The 21,971-nt window shown below is 44.8% G+C and overlaps 1 protein-coding gene across 1 annotated transcript in view; it reads right to left on the bottom strand.

The window, feature by feature from the left end:
- Positions 1–21,284, bottom strand: part of galnt9 (polypeptide N-acetylgalactosaminyltransferase 9) — a 93,293-nt gene extending 72,009 nt beyond the window's left edge. The window contains exons 1-2 of the mRNA XM_035379987.1: positions 20,224–21,284; positions 2,489–2,669 (exon numbers count right to left, since the gene is read on the bottom strand). Of these exons, the coding sequence (XP_035235878.1) occupies positions 2,489–2,669; positions 20,224–20,464 (422 nt within the window). The 5' untranslated portion in view covers positions 20,465–21,284. The remainder of the gene's footprint in view (positions 1–2,488; positions 2,670–20,223) is intronic.
- Positions 21,285–21,971: the final 687 nt, after the last annotated feature.

Below are 21,971 nucleotides of genomic sequence, written 5' to 3' on the forward strand. Positions count from 1 at the left end.
AATCGTACAACGACGGTAACGCTCTAATTTTGAACGTTAAGTTGATTGAACGCAGGCCCAGGACTGTGGCGATTTCTAAGTGAGTGACAGAGATTAGAAGGAAATGCTAATGGGTTGCCTATGAGGGGGAGGAATTGAGGCAATGCTACTGACTCAAGAGTGCTGTGCACCTCCATCAAGACATCCTACTTAAGCCTACCCTCTGACCGAGTGCATTTTGAAATGTTCCCTATGGATTACTAAAATAAAAATGGCTTTTCTAAAAAAAAAAAAAAAAAAAAAAAAAACCACAGCCAGTATTCGATGGCAGTAGCCCAACAGCTTTGGAGAAAACCCAGCATGTCACATTAAAACACAGCAACAACATCAGGACCCCTCCTTCTTTCTCTACCTACAACCACAAAACCCAATGTGGTAAGTGACCTGTTGCCTACAAATTACAGATTGGGCCCAGGGGGAGGTATGATTAAGTTATATATAGGTTGTTCATACATAAATGAGATACCAACATAAAATATGTATCCACATGCCCACCACATAGTGAATCAGGCAATGTAATCTATGGACTTTTACTTATTCATTCTACACTATTATTATTGTGATGGAGCTATGAAATAGTGGGCGACATTGGAGTATAGTAGCCCACGTGCAGTCCCTTTTTTATTCCCTCCCTCATACGCTGACGCGACCAGAGTCTGTTGCATTATTCCACTGCGCGGCTGGCAGGTTGCGATGCACTGTCAATCACGCGCTTCCTGCTCTGTCCCCCTGCATGAGGACCGTGAGTGAGTCCACAGGAAGGAAAGCCTTGCACTGTCAGAATGAAGTGCGGACAGATAGGCATTACTTTTTTTTTTTTTATGTGCACTGTTTTTATATCCTGGAGTGTTGAGTCGGCCAATTGAAATGAAATCTTACCCCGGGTAATAAAAGTATTGCTTTTACTTTTACTACTATTTGGAGAGAGAGAGGTACCCCCCCCCCCCCCCGTACCCCCCCTTCCCCGACACTCTCTCGAATGTCACATTGAAAAATGAGCTCAACAGTAATATATCTGTGGTGCTTTGCATGCAAAACTGAACGCAAGCAGCTTCCGGCAAATGAGACAATATTTGGTATGGTTCTCAGAGATTTTCGTTCATGCAAATGGGGAAAAAAACATTGACAGCATTAGAGTTTTTATATTCAAGAACTTGTAGTTTTTTTTTAAATGTGTCCTCACGCTGATACATCCTCTTGCCGTTTCATATTGAAGTGTAATATATATATATATTTTTTTTTTTAAACATCCCTGGGAGCCCACACTTGTTTATGGTGACATAAAACAGGTTGTTTATCTGGAATGGCAGCGGAGCGGGTCAGTGCCAAGGATGCGAAACTGTCCTGATCATGCGGGATGTAAACGATTTGAATAATACGAGAGCGTCGGATCCAGGAGTGCGGGAAGGAACACCAAACTCGAAAACCGGCCGGCGGGAGAGAGAGAGAGTCTGGACCCAAATCCCGCCCGGCACATTCCGAGGCACATTCCGCTTTAGGATTTCTGCGCTTTTGTCACGGTGACAGTAATTCCAGCAAATCCCTTTTCCATGAGCGCTTTGTCCTCCCGCTTTATTATTAATTAGTCTCTCTCATTTAACTCTCTCTCCGCCCCCCCCCCCCCCCCTCCTTTTTCGTTAAATGTGCGGACGGGCACAGATTTGGAATAAGAACAAAGCGTTTTGGGATGAAGTGAATCCATTGTTCCCTCACAAAAGGCAGAAGAACATCACATCTCTTGCTGTCAGATTTTTCTTTTCCTCCTTCTCTCTCTCCCTCTCTTTGTTCCCTGAGACGACGCAAACGGCAGCGGTGCGACCTCATTATTTGTTTTCAGCGGTTGCATATCTGAGTTGCTGCCCAGCCCACCACATTCTAAATATACAAATATGATTAATAACTGCTCTTTATGTTCCTTTGTCTCTTTGATTAAAAAAATGACTTTAATTCCATGATATCTGTGAGGCCTAACAAGGCACTCTCATCCAGTTGCTCTTTCATGATGCAACTGAGCGTGCTTGTTTGCGTTGGATTCCGCTGTGTTCTGAGTGCAGAGTTCTCCATTCACTTCACTGCAGCAGTGGTGTGGTGTAGTAGCTAAGTAACGAAGGAACTTGCAACAGCTGGTAACAACTGTTCTGTGTGTGTGCGTGTGTGTATATTTGTGTGTGTGTGTGTGTGTGTGTGTGTGTGCGTGTGCATGCATGTGTGTGTGTGTGTGTGTTTGTGTGTGTTCATTTGTGTGTGTGTGTGTGTGTGTGCGAGTGCATGCATGTGTGTGTGTGTGTTTGTGTACGTTCATTTTTGTGTGTGTGTGTGTGTGTGTGTGTGTGTGCTTGTCACTTAACTGCAGCTAATGCAGCCCATCTCTCCTCATTATGTGAAGTCCGTAGTGTATAAGGGCCCATGTAATTACAGTAACGGGGTGTCCCCCGTGGTGTCCACCTACTTTTTGGGCCTGTAGTCCGGGATGCTCCTGTCCAGGGAGATGCGGTCGCTGAGCTGGGCGTTGTAGCCGTACTCCTCGTACTTGCCCTCCATCTCGTGGCTGTCGTCCCGCAGGGTGGCGGCTATGCCCCCCTGGCCCAGCCCCCCGGGACCTTCCACCAGGCCCATGGGCTTGGCCAGACCTGGGGGTAAACATCAGAGCAGAAGAGGCGACTGTTAGCGCACCGCACAGGAGAACCCTGGGCGGTAATCAACCAGGAAGCGCATCTTATTGGATGCCGTATCCAAACAGGGGAACACAGCTGTGGAGAATAGTGGCGTTTTTTTTCCCATTAACCCTTTAAGGTATTTTGAGATCACAAATATGTGATTGTAATGTTCTTTTTTTATTTATTTATATTTTATCCATGAAACAAACTTGTAGTTCTCCCTCCGACAACCCTTCCTGCCGACTTCAGGAGGAGGGGGCCGTAGACACTCATCTCCTCCCATCCACATATTCTCATTTATTTCTACACACTGCAGACGATATTTGTTTTCTGTCTGTGTGTCATAGGTGGGCACAGGTACGGCAGACTCCCCTTCCAATCCCCCCCCCCCCCCCAACCCTGGGGGTTAAAGCGGTTACAGCGCGGATGCACTCGTCTGTCTGTCACACTCAGCCGGTCGGTTTGAACCTGCCGATGTTCCAACAAACAAATAAACTGATGCATGGAAAACATACACGTTTATTTTTCAGAGCGACTAAGCAGCAGCCACATCCGTTCCATCACACTGTCTGCAATCCCTTCTCCTGTAAAAATAAGCCGGGTTGTCACCTTTCACTTCCTCCCAGGCACTCATTAGAATTTGATTAAAGCATATCGAGACTCCCACTCCGACAGCATGAAGGATGTTATTACAGGAGCGACACTAAATTTCCAGGGAATTATTATTCATTGCAGTGACTGAATTCCACCAGCAGGGGGACAGAAAAGGCATCCATGGGAACACACAATTACATTACATTACAGGCATTCAGCAGACGCGCTTATCCAGAGCTACTTACACAACTTTTTTTACATAGCATTTACATTGCATCCATTTATACAGCTGGATATATACTGAAGCAATTCACGTTAAGTACCTTGCTCAAGGGTACAGCTGTGTCCAACCCAGGAATCGAACCTGTTCGGTTACGAGCCCAGTTCCTTTACCCACTGTGCTACACTGCCGCCACAATGCTTTTACTGAGGAGCTGAGTGGTAATATCACCGCCGCATACGACGAGGAAAATTTCAATTCATCAAACGTCAATATCGATGCGGGTGCCGCAGAGCACTTTGTCCATCGCAACCGACGTCTGAATTCCTCGACGCGTCTTTGAGGCTGCCAAAACGCCTCCATCCTTCAATCGTGACACCGCGCCGAGTCAGACATGACCGGAGTCAAAAAAAATAAAAAGAGCTGTCAATTACGCCTCCCCTTTGTCTTTGACCTTTAAGCAAGGGAGTGGGACGGGGGGGGGGGGGGGGGGGGGGGGGGCTGCCATTTAAGAAATGAGAAATAAAGACGACATTATCATGCCCGATCTACTGATGATCCCATCAGGATTTAACGAGTGTCGATTTAAATCTGCGAACGGTCATGTATGTGCGATTCTGTTATGACTTGTTATGAATGTAATCTGTAGTCTATTTAGAATTTGCACTTGTTTTGGTTTTTGGTCAGCACGGTTAACTTGGGCTACTGCTTTAGCGATGTTGCATCAGTACTCCCTGGTCTGGGACTGTCGTTAGCCAGCCACAGCAATGTTCATAATGTTGTTTCTTAGTGATGATAATATTCACTGTAGAGAGTAGCTAGTCTTGTTATAACCTGAACCATAGCTCTTTCACAAATTAAATTTATCACTTAATCTCCCTGACACAATGCGAAGAAGCTGTGTGTTTAACTTGCCAATTGATTTGTCAGATTGTTGGCACGCCTGTTAATCGATCGGTTTAACGGAAAGTGTTCCGCTCCCACCGACTCTCAGCTCACCAACCGTCGCTGGTTTAGTGTTTCCCAACCCAGCCCTAAATTACCCCCCAGCGCCTCTCTTGAACACCTGAGGAGCTTAATGCTGATTGGTTGATCGGTAATCAGGTCCACCTGGACACATGACAATCGAAAGCAGCTATTAAGATTTGGGAGTGTTTGATCAGCGATGAAACAGAAGCTTGCGATGCAGAGCAGGGTAGGGCTCTCCTAACGTTTTCATGCTGATGCCACCGGTGCCAGTAACGTTTTCCGTTATTGGCACCAGCACAGAATTTGGTCGCACCCAAAATATTTGCCACAGGGCATTTGACTTTAATTTTTCTTCCCGCTTAGGCACAGCACACATGCACATACGCGGTAAAACCGGTATAACTCAAAGCTCAACACCTGACTCAAGGTGTTATCTCAGGCGGGGGAGATGCAGGTGGAGTGGGCATCGTAGGCCTAACATCAGTAGACTTCATCGTGATATCGTCTATCGTGTACTTCATTTTATGTAGCTTCAGCTACTGGCTGTGATGGTATGATCCGTCACAATTAACTGAAAGCACGCAATGGGCTCGGTCTAGTCCAAATTTTCACGTGGAGAATGGCGTCTCTGTGGGTCACTATAAAGACTTTACGAGAGGGAGAGCAGACTTGCGCACGCACACACTGTAGAGACGAATCAAATGTTGATCAGGTCCTGCGAGATTCCAGTCGCACTGGTGAGACCAATGAAAATGTCTAGTGGCACAAGGCAGATTTTTACTCGCATCTGGAGCCCTGCCTGCCAAGAGTACTTTAGAACTGGGCTGGGAAAAACCGACTGTCTGTCCAACACTGAGTCACTCTGGATCTTCCAAAAGAATTTAATGTAATGATTGACCTGTAGGACTGGTAACTCACTACCTGGGTTCGCTAGTTCAAAAAAAACAAAAAAAAAAAAAAAAAAAGGTGTGATGTCATAATGAGGACACAATGGATGATGTCATAATCAGGAAACAAATGATGAACGAGGCCGTATTCGGGAGCGGAGCGGAAACGATGCGCCGGGCGTAAGGAGCAGCTTGAGCGCGGACGACCCGAACCGGAAACGGAGGGCGGAGGGACCCGTCCCAGCGTCAGTCGCGCCCCCTTACCCGGCTCTCGCGGCTCCCGCGTCCCGGCACGGTCGGGCTTCCGGGGGCCAGACGGACAGAGGCCGAGCGTAAACAACGAGCGGGAGCCGGCCGGCTAGCCCCGGCGCTGGAAAGCCGCGGTTTGGCACGGCCGGGAAAACCCGCCGGGCCTCTTTATTGACGCTCGCATACGAGCGGCGTGGCCACAGCCTGTCACGTCCCGGAAGAGAGATTACAACGGGCAGCTCTGCGGCGCTTAGAGGGGGGGTGGGGGGAGCTGAATGACGGGGGGCCTCTCCGTTCGGCGGGAGCCGGGGGTCGCAGTTTCGTGAGCGGAGACTCAGGGAAGGGCACAGCCATCAGCCGCAGTGTCCTCCCTCAGGGGGTTGCCAGTTCACCGTTACCCAGGATTCTGTTTATCCAATAAACTTATTCTACTTGCCATTCTTCTATTGTAGTTATTCTACCCTTGCCCCCCCCCCCCCCCCATCCACCCTACACTGCACCCCCCCATTGCAGTACGAGAAGATTCCTATTCAGCTCTGGGAGTTCTTCCACAGCCAAGAGGAGAGGAATATGAATCTGTCCCCTCTCCCATTTGGCTATCGTTTATGATCAGATCCGGACGCCCAGCTTTTAGCCTTCACAGCGGCCGCAATTAAAACCCGCTGGCGGAACTGGGACAGAAGCGACCGGCCCGTTTAATGCCGTTTTGGAAATTCCTTTTTTCTTCTTTATGAGGGATTCTGCTGGAGTTGTGCCCTGAAGAATATGTGATAGTTACAATGCCCCTCGCTGCGCTGGCTCAAATGTTCTAGTGCTTCATGTTTTTTGAGCTAATTAGTTTTTTTTTGGGGGGGGGGGGGGGGGGGGGTCAGGAAAAAACAACAGTCCAGGACCAATATTAAAATCTAGTAATGAAGCACCAGAATCGACAAAACCCCCTTCGTGTTTCGCGCTAATGTATATGTATACATATTTATTTACGAAAAAGTGTATTAACGCCACCGCTCGGATAAACTGGCTTAATTGAAATGCAGCCGAAGCGTAAATAATTGAAATGTTCTTTGCGCAGGCAATTATCAGGGCCGGGGAGATATGTATGTTAATGCGGAGCCGATTCGAACACGGCACTAATCCGTCCTCCAAGTCGCTTAACGCCGCTCGAGTTCCGGCCGATATCTGGGTGCAAACGAGCCCCCCCGCGAAGATCCGTACGCGATCGTTAGGGAACCGGAGAGCCCTGGCAACGGGGGGACAAAGGGGCGTCTCCGTTTTTTTGTCTCCGTCCATCTTACATTTCTGACGCCGAAAAACAATCTGGCGAATGCACGTGGGTGGCAGTGGCGGGGCGGGGATCCCGGGTGGGGGGGGGGGGGGGGTAGATCGAGTTAACCTGGACCGGGCGGCTGCGTCGGTGCCTACGTCAGCGAGCGCGGCACGGTGGCCATGGAGGGAGGGAGGGAGAGAGAGGGAGAGAGGGAAGAAAGGAAGAGAGGAAGGGAGGGAGAGAGGCCTTTCTACCCTTTCTCCAGAGGCACTGCACGTCAACGTCAACCCAGGATGCGGGGGTGGGGGGGTGAGGGCACTGTCAATTACGTGCATGTGTGTGTGAGGAGGGACACACACGGTCAATTTACAGTGTGTGTGTGTGGGGGGTGGGAAGGGGGGGAGCAGTCAATTACATGTGAGTTTGGGGGGGGGGGGGGTTGTCAGGGGGGGCCCTGTCAATTACGTGTGTGTGTATGGGGGGGGGGGGGTACTGTGAATTACGCTTGTGTATGTGGGGAAGTGGGGGGTGGATGGGGGGGGCACTGTCCATTATGTGAGTTTGGTGTGTGTGTGAAGGGTGGGGGGAGTATTGTCCATTATGTGAGTGTCTGGTGAGGGGGGGGGGGGGGGCGCACTGTCAATTACGTGTGTGTGTGTGTGTGTTTGTGTGTGTGTGTGTGTGTGGAGGGTACGGAGGTACTGTCCAGTACGTGCGTGTGTGGGGGGGGGGGGGCTCCATTATATGGAACTTCTATGAGTCACCAGGGGAAGCGTTTCCTTTCTGATGCCCAGTGCTTCAGAGTCATTCATTATTTTAACAATCCTGCAACTTAAACAGGGTATTTAAATTTTTTTTTTTTTTTTTTTTTTGCCACTTCAGATCAAGCCACTTAATTGAGCCAGAGCCATAAACAGGGCACCGCCAAGCTCGGTTTGTTATCCTGGTTTACTGCTTTGCATTTCTTTTGCACTCGTGATATGCAAACGGAGGCCGCAAATAGCTGCTATGAACAGGTATACAACGTGTGGATCGCTCCACACAAAAATCCTTTTTTAAACATATCTTTGCCCTGTAATTTCCAATGCCCGTTGGAACACTTTTCCTTCTTAACATTTTGTAAAAAAAGGCAATTTGCTTTCGCATTTTGCTCAAATATAAGCTCAGGGCTAGTGGCCAAAACTAGTTTATTAACCTTATAATATTTATTTGAACCCTCACACGCCCCCACCTTAAGGCGAGCTGTGGGCATGTAGACAAAATGACTCCCCGACCTCAAAAGGCTCACTGGGCTTTCTAATGAAATGTACTTGGACGCGTGTGTGTGGAGGTGGGGGGCGAGGGGGGCGGGGGGGGATATATTGCCTCTGCAGATACTATTTGTGAAAAATGAAAAACATTGATTTGCCTCTGTTAAATGATCTGATCCAGCCAGTGTCACTGCCAGACAATGCAATACAATGGAGCCACTCAGAAGCCTTGGGAACAGGCAAGAATTTCCTTGTGGCTTGATGCTGGTGCACTTCAACTGAAAGTTAAAGAATAGCATTGTGTTATCTTCAGGAAAGAGCAAGGGGTTATCCAACCCTAAAGATGGTGGGGAGGGGTGGAAGCTCTTATGCATATTTACCCTGAGCACAAACGACTAACACATTTGCATACTGCCCCAGTCTTGTTTCTCCTGATAAGCATTAATAATTATTTGTTGTGTTAAAATTTTCCACTCAATTACTGGGTGCATCATCATATTATTAATGTATTGCTGACTCTGCCTTTATCTCAAAATGAATAAATAAATAATTCATCACTGCTATGTTAACAGACTGCAAGTACCCGCCAGCATAACCCAAAAATAAATAATACACCCCCCCCCGCCACCCTCCCCCTCCCCCTCCCCCTCCATGATTATCAAATATGGCAAAAGCTAACTTTGCGAAACGTAGCTGGGATCGCTTTGACGACTCGCGCTGCCTTCCTGTCGTCGGGATGAAAGGAGACGAGATTGGGCCTGATTGCAGATTGGCTCTCCGGCTCGTTCTCCCCCCCCCCGATTGGCTCTCCGGCTTTATTGTCTGCCAGCGCGTTACGGATCCCTGATTGCGGCGTTTATTTATTTATTTTTCCCGCTGACGTTCCGACTCCCGAGATCGCGTGTGTATCCCCGCGGCAACGGCCGAGGGGGTAATGCGCAATTTGCAAACGGTGTCATAACAGTCGATCAGACCGCCCCCCCTCGTTTGCCTGGGCAAAGTGTCGCCGGCAAGGGTCCCGCGATGTCACCCCTAAAAAACGCAGCGAACGGGGACAATAAACATCGAATACTCTATTTTAAATGCTTTGTATTGCCGTTTTGATTAAAACCTGTTCTGAAATCGAAGGCGTGTCCTGTAAACAGTCTCTTAAAGACACATTTAAACTGGCTGCGCGGGAACACAAAATATATTAGCGGTTGAAGCGGTGCATGAAATATTTACATGGCGGATTATGACCCGAACACTTACGCAGTGCAACCTACTCAATTAATCTCTGGGCCTGGTAAAAAAGAAAATGGATGACATTAAAAGATTGAAAGTGTAATGTAGTTGTGTAACACTAGTAGGCAAAGACGTCAACTGAAGCTCGTTTTATTTATTAAATATTCATGGGATAATGTTCTCTGTTAAATCTACTCTGAAAGAGTACATTTTACACTGATAGAGTACACCTGATACCTCTTGGACTCAAATAAACTGCCACAGCTAAATTAGCCCTGATGGGAGCAGATGGTGGTGGGTGGCCCTGGGTGCGAGCCGGTTCGGAGCAGGGGGGTTGTGGGTGGGGGCAGGTGGAATCAGGTGGGGTGGGTGGCTGGGGGGGGGGGGGGGGCTGCAGTGGAGTTTGAGAAAGAGACGGTCCACACAAAAAGAGTGCTTTCTTGCACTGGTCTCCATATTCAGAGCAAATGCATAATCTGAGAGACAGAAATCTGAATGACAGAGAAATCTGAGAGACAGAAAACTGAATCACAAAAACACACCTCACTCAGTGCACCCCTCAAATCAATTCACTACAGCCAGCAAGATGCATTAAAATCATAACTGTGATAAATTATGAATCGATCCCCCCCCCCAAAAAAAAAAATCTGATTTTTTGATTATTTTATGAGTTTCCCTCCAGACTGAAAGATGTATACGGTGAATGATTTAAAGGCAGAATACATATATGCATGCTTAAAGTGACGCTGGAAGCTCATAAATATTTATCAAACGGATTTAGCCAGTCGATCTGTTGTTGGAAAGAAAAGGGAAAGAGGAACTCGCTCTGAATGTTTTTAAAAGCTAAAATTGTTGCCAATCCATAAAATGTGAAGATAGTAAAATTGCTTCATAAAGCACAGATTTACCGCTGAGGAACGCAACGAGCGTGGGGCGGGGGGGGAGGGGTCAGAAGGCCAATATTCCCAATTTTGAAAATGTCAGTTGAACAGAAGTCTACAAAAGATGCGATTGGTCGCCTGTTTGTTTCCATTCCATTTTTACTGATAAAATTTTAATTTTATGCCTCGGTTACAAAAGGAAAGTTTCATACATTTTCTCAAAACCCCACTTTACATGACGGTGTTATTTTCCCTGTGGATTTATTTAGTCTGGCAAACTGTTATAATGGAGGCCTTTCTTTTTTCATCATGAATTAATAACCATCTTGTCAGATCCAAGCTTAACATTTTCAGTGACAATACTGACCAAAAAACAAAACAGGCAGAAGTCAACGCTAGTAATACAAGTACTGTTGACCACAGTGGACATATACTGTGGTAAGTAGGATATTATTGAGGAGGCAGACTTCTTGCCGCTTGTGGAAACCAAACACTGGTCTTTCCAAGAACTCAGCGACATTGCCTCATTACCAAGAAGCCACACCCCTTGGTAAGTGAGAATAGCTTGTTGCAATTCCAAGTATAGTATAAAGTGCAGCGTAGAATAATGGGTAGGAAACTGGGCATGTAGCTCAAAGGTTAGCGATACCCGAGTAGGGCACTGCCATTATACACTAGTGCAACTTATTTAACCAGAATTGCTTCAGTAAAAATATCCAACTCTATAAATGGATGGAGTGCAAAAACACCGTAAGCTATGTACATTTGTCTGCTTAAGAATGTCCTATAAATTCCCGAAATGCAAATTAAACAGAACCCTGATCTCCCACTGAGTCACAGCCTCATCTCTAAAAGGCCACACCCCGTTGGCAAGGTAGAATAGCAGGCGGTAATGCCCTCCTGAGTCCCCTGCAACATCAACCCATCCTGGCAGGCATAATCGCTACAATATACTGAAGGATAAGGTTCTGCAGAGGTGAGGAAGAGCACCATGGCCTTGTGGGAAATGTAGTTTCTTACGCCTTTTGTGTCACAGAATGAAGATGACACATTAATCAATCAAACTGTGTTTGTTCTTGGAGAAATGCAGGCACTCGCCTTTCTACCTACTTCATCTTATTTCGTCTGGACTGTTAGTATAGTCAGCGCACCTTACAGCGTTTGCTTACACAAACAGTTTGCATTTGCATTTGAAACCTAATTATAATGGCACACTGGGCTTTTTTTTTGTGTAACTACAAAAGTTGCACACAAGCAAAAATGTTAGCATTGGCTACGATATGCTGTATCTCGCTCTATATGAATTCATACCTTCTTATTCACACCTTCAAATCCTGACAATAATTCTGAATGTTCTGGAAATGTATTTACCAGTCTCTGAATTACCTCATTTTCTCACCGAAAAGACAAAACATTATTTGAAGCAAGTCTCACTTAGCTTCATTGCACATATAAATATTACCACACATGCTAATGGAGAAGATGGCATCTAATGGAAGGATGGCACATGCTTTTTTTTAGAGGCGTGTCCTACTTAGTGTCCACCCAATCACGAAAAACGCTACACGCTACTGCCAGAATGTTGGGACTCTTGCCTTTCCCAGATCACCGATGACCACGATTTCAATTTCCTTTGAAAAGAAAGTGGCAGTCTCTGTATATTGCTCATGACGTTCTCTGGCAAATTAATATTATTAATTAAGGTAATCAAGAATAATTCCTTGTAGCGTGCCTTGCATTCATATTTCAACAATAGATAGCTAAAATTACAGCGAAAAATCAAGGCCTTTCGACAATACGACAAAGAGAAACAATCTCTGACATGTATCTTTCCTGACTCTTCTCAGTGTCTCTCTGGTTTTGCATCTTAACAAAAAAAAAAAGCCCCCGTATTCTCATGTTAGAATGTCAGGCATGGGTACAGAGTGCAATTGGTGACATTTTGTGTCAGTGTGTCAGGATGAATAGCGCAGTTTCACAGCTCTGTGTGTTCAGTAGATGGGAGCCGGATGAAGCTGACTCCGCAGGGGTCCTGAAATGCATATTGGTACGCGCAGACTAAAGGCTGAGAGAATCTGAGAGATTTTCATTTTCGACTGTTACTGCTATGGGAGGGGGGGGGGGGGGGGCGGGGGGTATCAGTGAATGTCCTTCGGCTCATAGCTTACGCCTTGCTGAAAATGAATCACGCAGGATCCTGGACCAGTCTATGCTTTGCAGAGGTTACCCCAACCCTGAACTGGTGACCTAGATTCTTTCCCTCTCTATACTCTCCGCACACTATAGAGGGCCTCTCTCTGAACCTTGAAACTTCTCAGAACTCCTCTTCTTCATTTTTCTGAATATATATGAATATATGGTAAAGGGCTACCTACTGGTGCGTTGTGGGTATTGTTTTTAGAATTTCACAGCTGGCTCTTATCAATTCCAAAAATAATTCATCCCTACGAAAATATTTTCCTTTGATCCACCTTTTCTGCTCACAGGGGGGGAAATAATGTTTTGTCTTTCAGGACTTTCAGACGCGCAGCAAAGAAAAAAAGCCGGACGGTCTCAGTCTTCCGCGTTACAGCAAAGACTGCCCTGGCAGTGCGAGAGAAGAAAAAAAACAACATCATTTCAGTTCGCTCGTGCTGTGTTGTGGTTTCAAAGGGTATGCGTGATACGTTTGCAGGTGCGAAACAAACAAAATCAAATCACACGGGACCGTGGAGTCTTCTCAAATTAAAACACAAGGGATCAAACAGTAAGACAATGTGTGTTTACTAACAGCGTGCTATGCAAAAATAAAAAATAAAAACTGATTTTAAATACAATACTAGGTTTAGCATTCTTTACCAGTCTAGTGGACATGAGGCTAAAGTGCCTGTTCTTGTTATATTGTAATATTCAAGCACTAGCTAGGTCACAGGCTTTAAAAAATGGAAGACACTGTCATTCAGTAGCTCAGCAATTGGTACCATGGAGATGGATTGAGGTTAATGGCTCTGAAGTAGAACGAAGATGTTTTTGTGCCTCACTCAACTAACATAGCCTCCAGCAGAATTCACATTACTTCCTGTAACCTTTTCAACATACAAAGACGAGGGACAAAATAATTTTCATCTAATGTTTCATGAATTGAAGCTTGTTCAAAGCAACGGTATTCAATATATCAGAAATACCCAGCTCACTGATCCATATAAATAGCAATAGAAAATATGTACAATTACTAAATAAAATAGAATTTGTTTTCAGGGTGAAAGGATGCTGATAATGTTGTCACTATAAATGAACTATTGGTAACCATTTGGGATGAGATATATATTTTTGCATAGATTTACTTACATTTCACCCTCCCCAAATACAAAGCAATGCGAATGTGTGAAAATAGCGTAAATTATTTTGGTGAAATTGTGTTTAGCTTTTGTGTCTGACAGGCTTTTGCAACTCATGGTCTTACATTACATATTGATTCTCTTGTGGATTGGTTGGTTGATTGATTGATTGATTGATTGGTTCCCTATTTTGCTTTTTATATTGCTTGACATTAACTATAAGAATTAGTTTTGCATAAGCATACATCAAAATCTGTGTCAATAAGAACTATAAATCTGCTAGAGCCACTTTCTTGAATGTAATTATATACAGAGAGCTTCATAATGTTTGGAAGACTTATTTTTTGTAATCAAATAATTCACATGTGGTTGAAATGCAGATTCTCAGCTTTTATTTATGGGTATTTTAATACATTTTGGTTTCACCGTATAGAAATTATAGCACTTTTTATGCATATTCCCCCATTTCTGGGCACCGTAATGTCATGGACAAATGGCTTCACAAGTGCTTCTGATCAGTCAGGTGTGTTCAATTGCTTCCTTAGAGCGGGTATAAGAGAGCGTTCAGCATATAGTCTTGATTCCACGCTTTTGATTGCCTTTGGACTCTGTTATTGGAATCTGTCAACAGGACCAGGGCTGTGCTAATGAAAGTCAAGGAAGTCATTATGAGGCTGAGAAATTGGAAAAACAATTCTGAGTCATAGGCCAAACCTTAGGCTTACCAAGCCGTTTGGAACATCATTAAGAAGAGAGAGAGCACTGGTGAGCTCAGTAATCACAAAATGCCTGGTAGGCCAAGGAAGACCTCTACAGTTGATGACGGATGGATTCTCACCATAATGAAGGTAAACCTCCTAATGCCTGTCTGACAGATCAGAAACACTCTTCAGGAGGCAGGTGTGGATGTGTCAGTGACTACTGTCTGCAGAAGACTTCACCAATAGAACTACAAAGGCTTCAATGCAAGATACAAACCACTAGTTGTCTGCAAAAACAGGATGGCCAGGTTACTGTTTGCTAAATAACATAAGAGAGCCTTTAGAGTAATGTAAAAAAAAATCTTGTGGGCAGATGAGACCAAGATTTACTTTTTTTTTTTTACTTCAAGATTTGATGGCCCAAAGGAACAGCCCAAGATCCAAAGCACCCCTTCTCATCTGTGAAACATGGTGGTGGGGGTGTTATGATTTGGGCATGCACTGTATGGCTGCCACAGATACTGGCTCAATTGTCTTTATGTAACTGATGTAACTACTTACATTTACATAATATGAATATGTCCCAAATGTTATGGTGCCCTTAAATGGAGGGGGGGGGGGGTGGCTATGTATGGAAAGTAATTTCTACATGGTGAAATCAAAGTGTATAAACATACCCTTAAATAAACCCTGTGCACTTCTACCACATGTGAACGGTTTGATTACAAATTTAAATTGTGGAGTACATGAGCCAAATCAAGGGAAAAAATATGTCTTTGACCCAAACTTTATGGAGCTCACAGTAAGTTTTAGCCTTGGGGCATGCTCAGCTAGGCAGTTCTTCACTCTTATCTGTTCCTCCATGCACCAACCGACATCAGATTAGTCACTCGCATTATACAAACAGGTGAAAAAAAGCAATAACGTCCTCTCTTCCACTGATATAGCTTAAATCTCCACAGTGCCTTCAGAACCATGGGCATTTTTTTAAACACTCAAAAGGAATGTAGTATTATCCAGTGTGGCCTAAATTCCACTGCAGTGGAAACTGCAATTGCCAATATCAGCCTTCGACGTCGTAAAAAAAAAAAAAAAAAAGAACATACGATTTCTCGACGAAGGCAGGGTCACGTGGCGGTTTCATGGATTTCCTGAGGGGCGGACAGAAAATTAATTCGCGTCACGAGCGATACGCCGCGCGGATCATGCCGAATTTACATGTAATTATTTCTTAGCGTGTTCCTCAAACGTTTCGCCGTTCCCCGTTCGGCTCTCCAGCCTGCCGCCAGTTTTCAATTACGGTCAGCGGTGCATCGAGAGAGTGGGAGAGAAGGAACATATTGGCGTGTGTCACACAAGAGATGCGTCGCGCATACTTGGCTAATTTATCTTTAAAGCGCAGGATTTATAATTCTTACGCGCGTGGCGTCCGTCGTTCGCGCGTCGGCTCGCGTACGCTGCTCGCTGCCCTCCGGCTCAAACTCCACGGCCGTTTGCGAGAACAGATTCGCTTCCGACTGCCTGCTCAAGCTCAGTACACCTTCAGAGGAGGACTGTCGAGCGCCATTCCTACAGGGGTCCGCAGGCCTCGTTTCAATAAGAGACAATCAATCAGCCAATCAAGGCCTGGGAAAACAAGGCGTGTGGATCTTTTAACCAATCGACAACTTGAATGAATCGCCGGGGCTGACACACATCAGAAACACCAAGCCGACGTCTCAGCCCCCCCCCCCCCCCCCCCGCTTGCCCCCAGGACTGGATTCTGACACCTGCGCATTAAAAAGGGCGTTTTTGGCAACGTCGATCCACTTGCTAGTTATTTTCAGCCTCACGTTGCTCTTTTGTGCACTGATGATGCTGCACTGTATGAAACAATGATTTGCAATGTAACATTTAACATTAAAGAGTGGCACTGGTGGGGGGGGGGAGGGTGAGGGGGATGGTGGGGGGGGGGGGGTGCATCCAGTGTAAATGGATGGGTTCTCAGTGTTTAACAATGAACCCCTTGGTCAGAAATGGAATTTTAATAAGTGACTGTGACAGCAGTGACTGTGACCAAAAGAACGGCACAGCGTTGCGCAACAGGCCCCCAGGGCCATCCCACAGAGGGAGACTTCCTGTCTGCAGGACTTTCTCCAAGTGCCTCGTGGCATATTCAGCAGCTATTATCCGCTGAGAGACTGCCAGATTGCATTTTTATTGTTTTCCCTCATTTTTATGTTTTTTTTCCTTTTATTTTACTATGAGCCACGGGAGTAAAAAGGTTACGATCCAGCGTATCTCTCCGCCGGCGTTGTCCGGAGACAGTCGGTCAGGTGTGCCAGCGCGTCAGTCCTGCTTCTCCACGAGATTCGTTTCTATTTCCGTTGAGCACGTAGACGCATCCTGTCATTGACAAACACGGTTTCCAGAACAATCCACGATAGATCATTCTGCCGGGTTTAGAGAGGATGTTTTTGCTGAAGACGGAACTCCACTTCTTTGTGTGATTGAAAGGAAGTAGCCCCCCCCCCCCCGCCCCCCAAACACAAGGCTTTAAAAATAACCACGCAGTGCAGCGAGGGGGATGAAGGCCTGTTTGCTCTCCTTGAGAGGTAGCCACTCTGATTCTCTAACTCCCTCCGGGGTTTCGTTTTGCATTAAATATCATCCGCTCTTCAACTCAACCCGACCTAGAGTTCTGACCGCTCCGTCGCAGTTACACAAGGCCCCGGACTCCTCCAGTCCAAAGCCCCGCACAGCCCATTTATTTTATAGCATAAAAGTGTTAAAGTGGCTTTTAAAAAAATATAACTGTGCGTTCGAAGCTGTGAAAATAAAGAAAATTCGAGATAAAAGCAAAACACCAAAAACAAAACATAAAATACCACGAAAAATGACCAACGGTGTTGACCTAATATCAGTACGCACGTCTTAAATTCGTTCTTAAGTGTGCATTCCTGCTTTCCTCTGTTGTGTACAGACGCATTTTTTTTTCCCCCCCAATGGGATTAACAACGAAAAGAAAGCGCCTGAGAAGCGATCGGTCTTTTCCGCGGCGGTTTTTCCGCCGTTACATTTTTCAGAACGGTCACCTGCGCGAGCCGCGGGCGCGCGTTTGCGATGGATCGCCTCCCAAGGCATTGTGGGAAATGTCACTTGCCAGTCCCCCTTGATGGATTTCCTTTAAATGCGATGGCACCTTTTCCTCGGGACCAGGGCGTGCCAGCGTCGGGGGGGGGGGGGGGGGGGGGCAAAACGGGTGAAAAATGGGCAGGTTATTACAGACTGGACCCGAGCCTGGCACGCAGATATTCCCTAATTAAACCCACCTCACTGGCGGTATGGTGCAATTAATAGGAGGCACAGACTTTGCAAAATGGTTCCAAAAAAAAAGATGAAAGTACTGATGCATGTGCGAAAGGGGACGGATATGGAGAGGGTAATGGCCAACTGCTTTTTCCAAACTCCTGATAGGAGGCTTCGCTGGTGTATGAAAGCCTTCTCTTACAAAAGATGAATTATACTTTTTTTTTTTTTGTTAAACAGTGAGAGCTGGACGGGCTCCAAATGCTGGGGATGATTCAGACTGGCAGAGTGACCTCCTTCATACACAAATGATTCTGGTCCCACAGAAATATAATAGGATCAAACAGAAACACTCAAAGCCCATGCTTTTGGGTTTCCTCCAGCAAACTGCCCTTCTACCACACTTTCAGATGAAAGAGGAAAAAAATGGCTGAAATTCAGCCACGGTCGGGAATGGGACATTATGCATCTAGCTGTCCCTCAGAGTGGTGAAAACCCCCTTCAGATTAGATACTTTACTGTGTGCTGCGATCGCATTGAGTTATAAATATAACTGAAAGTACGGCTCATTTTCTCCACAAAATGCTCTCTGTTATGTACAGTAATGGGCCTGTCATTTGCAACAATGTGGAAAACAATTTCCCCCCCCCTCTCTCAAAAACTGCAGTGAGGCTTGAAAAATAAGATTAGAACGATGCATGCCTTTTCTGTGTGGATGTTGTGCACTTAAAGGGGATATGTTGCTAATTAACTGCTTGATTGGCTTTTTTTTACTGGTTCAGGATTTAAGTAAATTGGTAGCTGATAATAATTGGTTGCTCTTCCTTGGCAGAAACAGATTGTATAAATTGGGTTTATTCATTAAAATGAAAGCTGGCTGGTTATAAATGGTCTACAATGAAGTGCCATTCAATGGATAATTTAGAAAAATTTAGACATGATTGCAAATGGCAGCAATAGCGATTAAGAATGACCACTATTGCATATAATAAACTGTCTATTTTGTGCAGGCTGATCGGTGGATTTTCATGCTAGTTCACGTCTGAGCGAAAACACAAACATGGATGCATACACGTACAATATGCATAGCTATATCTCACAACTATATCTGGGGAAAAAATAAACGCATTGCATCTTCTGAGATGCTGACGGTTTTTTGGATAATGCTCTCCTGCAAAACATTGCGTTGAATGCTGAGAGGCCCTGAGAGATTCCGGAACTCTGCTTGCCCAGTGTTCCTTTCATATTTTGGCAATTCAGAAGAGCACAATGCCACGTGCCATTTTTTAGCCCACTGCGCACATTAAATGCACATTGTAGGAATCATGTGTGCACTGCTCCGAGAAGCCATTAGCAGAGCTGACATTAAAAATCAACAGAATCCTGCAGCTTAAATGGGTACAAGGCAAGCTGTGGAAATGTAGAAATAATAACAGATAACGGTCGCTTTAAAGACATACATACACACACGATGGTGTGCATCCACACACGCATGCGTGCAGGTGCACACACACACACACAGATTTCTACAGGTTTCAGGTTTTCTGTTTGGCAGTGTTTGGTTGCTTAGTGTATTAATTCATTCCGTTTTTTCAATGGAAACTACCAAAATGTAGCTAAATATGTCACATTTTTCAAGTGATTTAGGTACCAACTAAATCTATCACCAATAGAGAAGTGCAAGAAGTGCACTTAGGCTAACACACATGCATGCACCACTTAGAAATTCCAAAAATAAAGAAACTTCCCAATAATTATACCCTATATGTTTTCATGATTTCAAAATTGGTATGAAAATTTGAAAAACTAAAAACATTTTACAAAAGATCCTAAATAGTCCAATTAATCTAACTGAATGCTTTTGTTCTGAGGGAAAATCAATTTCATGTGCATGAATATGAATAATACATATAAAACAAAAACTCAAAAGTAGTTTTCTGCTTGACCATAAGCCAGTACATTACTTGCTAGAACCCAGATAACACAACTATTATTTATGGAATTCATATTAAATTCAAATGTTTCACGGCGGGATAATTAAAGAAACTACAAGGTTACATATTTTGACATTTGATGAAAGTGTGTTTGTGTGCGTGGGGGTGGGAGGGGGGGGTCTTTGCACTAAACAGATGGATAAGTGAGAACACTTGAGGGGCCTCAGAAATAATAAAAACATGACTGTTGAAACATCCATTATGTTTTGTGGCCAACAGCTCATGTTGACCGATTCATGGCCCTGCAAATACGGTAGGCTGCGCGCATGTGAAAAATGCAAGTCTTAAAAAGTTCACACGTTTGACCACGCTGAATATTCTCTTTCACGTAGATTTTCAAAGCACGTGGGGACTGGGGAGGGAGGAGAACGTACAGAAGGCACTGATGTGAGTTACACAGTACGGCTTATGATGTCTTATGTAACCTGTCACTACAATATCGTATGATGGGCAATGGGAAATGCCAGATGTATTTTAGTAATCCATGGCCCACGCATTGTGCGCATTGTGTACTGAACTAAGGATGCTCCTTGGAACATGAGACAATCCTATTACGGTTATTATCATAGTAGCATTGCAGTATTCACACAGATATTTTCACCCTTAACAATACTATAAGTAATTATTGTGGGGGGGGGGGGGGGGGGGGGGGGGGAATAAAAACATTAGAGAATGGAAATATAAAATACCGTTTAATTGATTGTAGACTACGTCTTCAAGGTGTTCCAGCCGTTGAAGAATGGACTGCCTGTCCACCAAGTTGGTAACTTTACCATTCCTACTTCGGATTCTTTGATCGGAGGTCCTTCCGATCTGAACCAGCTCTTCGGAGCGATCCTGAATTCTGCAGTAGACCGAGAACAATATAATCCCGACAAAAACCAAAATGTTAACAGTCAGCAAAGTTTTAATTTTGCGTGCCACAGCCATGAAAGGCACTCAGATTGGAGCCATCAAGCCATATAAAGAAAAGGTCACCAAACCATTAGTAATGATGTTAGTTCCGCTCCGGAAAAACAGACACCTTTCTGTTGTTCAGAAACAACGTGAGCTATCCTTTCAGCACCACGGATATGTGCGTCGCACGCGCCTTGGAGGCTGACTAACGTTTCCACGTATCGAGTTTCCCAGACTATGGCAAAACTGAATCTAGCGGAGAAGTTCAAGGTTGTGGAGGATGCTAAACGAAAGCTTGCATTTCTTCTTGCCACAGTGCAGAGCCAAATTAGTATATATACTGTACGGCTTTGCCTGCGGTTTTGCAGAAATCATAAAGCTTTCTCTGTAGTCCCGGTGAAATAAAGCAGTGAGAATTCTGCTCAGCCTGCAATCGCCACGGATCTATGCGAATCAAAACAGTGCTCGTTTCTTTGTGCGTTCATAAAACGAGTTTCATTTCACTCGCGCGACGTCAGTCCACAGAAAAACGATTTAGAATCTCCGAATTTGTACCAAAAATATCCTCGCGCAGGGCTTTGACATTTCCTCTCTCAAAGACGTTGTGGTCACACGACTCGTCCTGATATCGATTCAGATATGTAACGTTTTTCCCCCGCTATCTCCTACATTTTGCATCAGGGACTATTAAAATAAAAATTCAGAGCAGATATCGATATTTGCCAGGTGAAAGTTGAATTTGCGTTCTTCTTGGATGCTGTCAAACGTCGCTGATGCTCGCTGCTTTCTGTGCGGTGAGCTAGCAAACCTCTCTCTTTTGCAAGCTCTCTCTTCGTCCCACCCTCTCCCTCTCTTTCTGTCTCTCCTTGGCAGAACGCAGGCTAAGCTCTGCTACGTTGTGACGTTGGGAGGCACATTCATAAATATTCAAGACCTGTTAGGGAAATATCACATAATTGGCGATATGTATGCTGTTACCTACACATATTTAAAAACAACTGTAGGTAATAATACCAGCACAATGTTATATTAATGGAAAAATAATAATGCAGCTATTTGATTTGCGTTATACTAGTCCTTGATGATAAATTTAAAGTAACAGCAATGTCTTTTAAAATGTCACTTCATGCCAGTTCTACGAGTTTACTGTAGGCCAACAATATTTTCTTGGCGTTGAGAATTAGGTGGCTAATGTAGTTCTCCGTATTAAAACTGACTAGAGTGGAGGAAAACCCCGGGGTAAGGTATGCAACGGTTAGGAATGTCATACATTACTGTAATCCGTGTGGGACTCAATTTGCACTTCTAAATGCTTAAACGTATTAGCTCCGGATCTACGACCATGTGTTTTTGACTGGCTTTGGGGAAATATAAACACAATGCTATGCATCATAATGCATCATAATGTATCATAAAGCCAATACATTGCATAGCATTACATTCGATAACAGACTCCTCTTAGAATGTAGAAGAACATAAGTGCATTTTTATGAATTTATGTAAATAATTGTGCCAGACGGGGACAGGAACATTCCCAGAC

This window comes from Anguilla anguilla, chromosome 10 (assembly GCF_013347855.1).
Source record: "Anguilla anguilla isolate fAngAng1 chromosome 10, fAngAng1.pri, whole genome shotgun sequence".
Taxonomy (NCBI): Eukaryota; Metazoa; Chordata; class Actinopteri; order Anguilliformes; family Anguillidae; genus Anguilla; species Anguilla anguilla.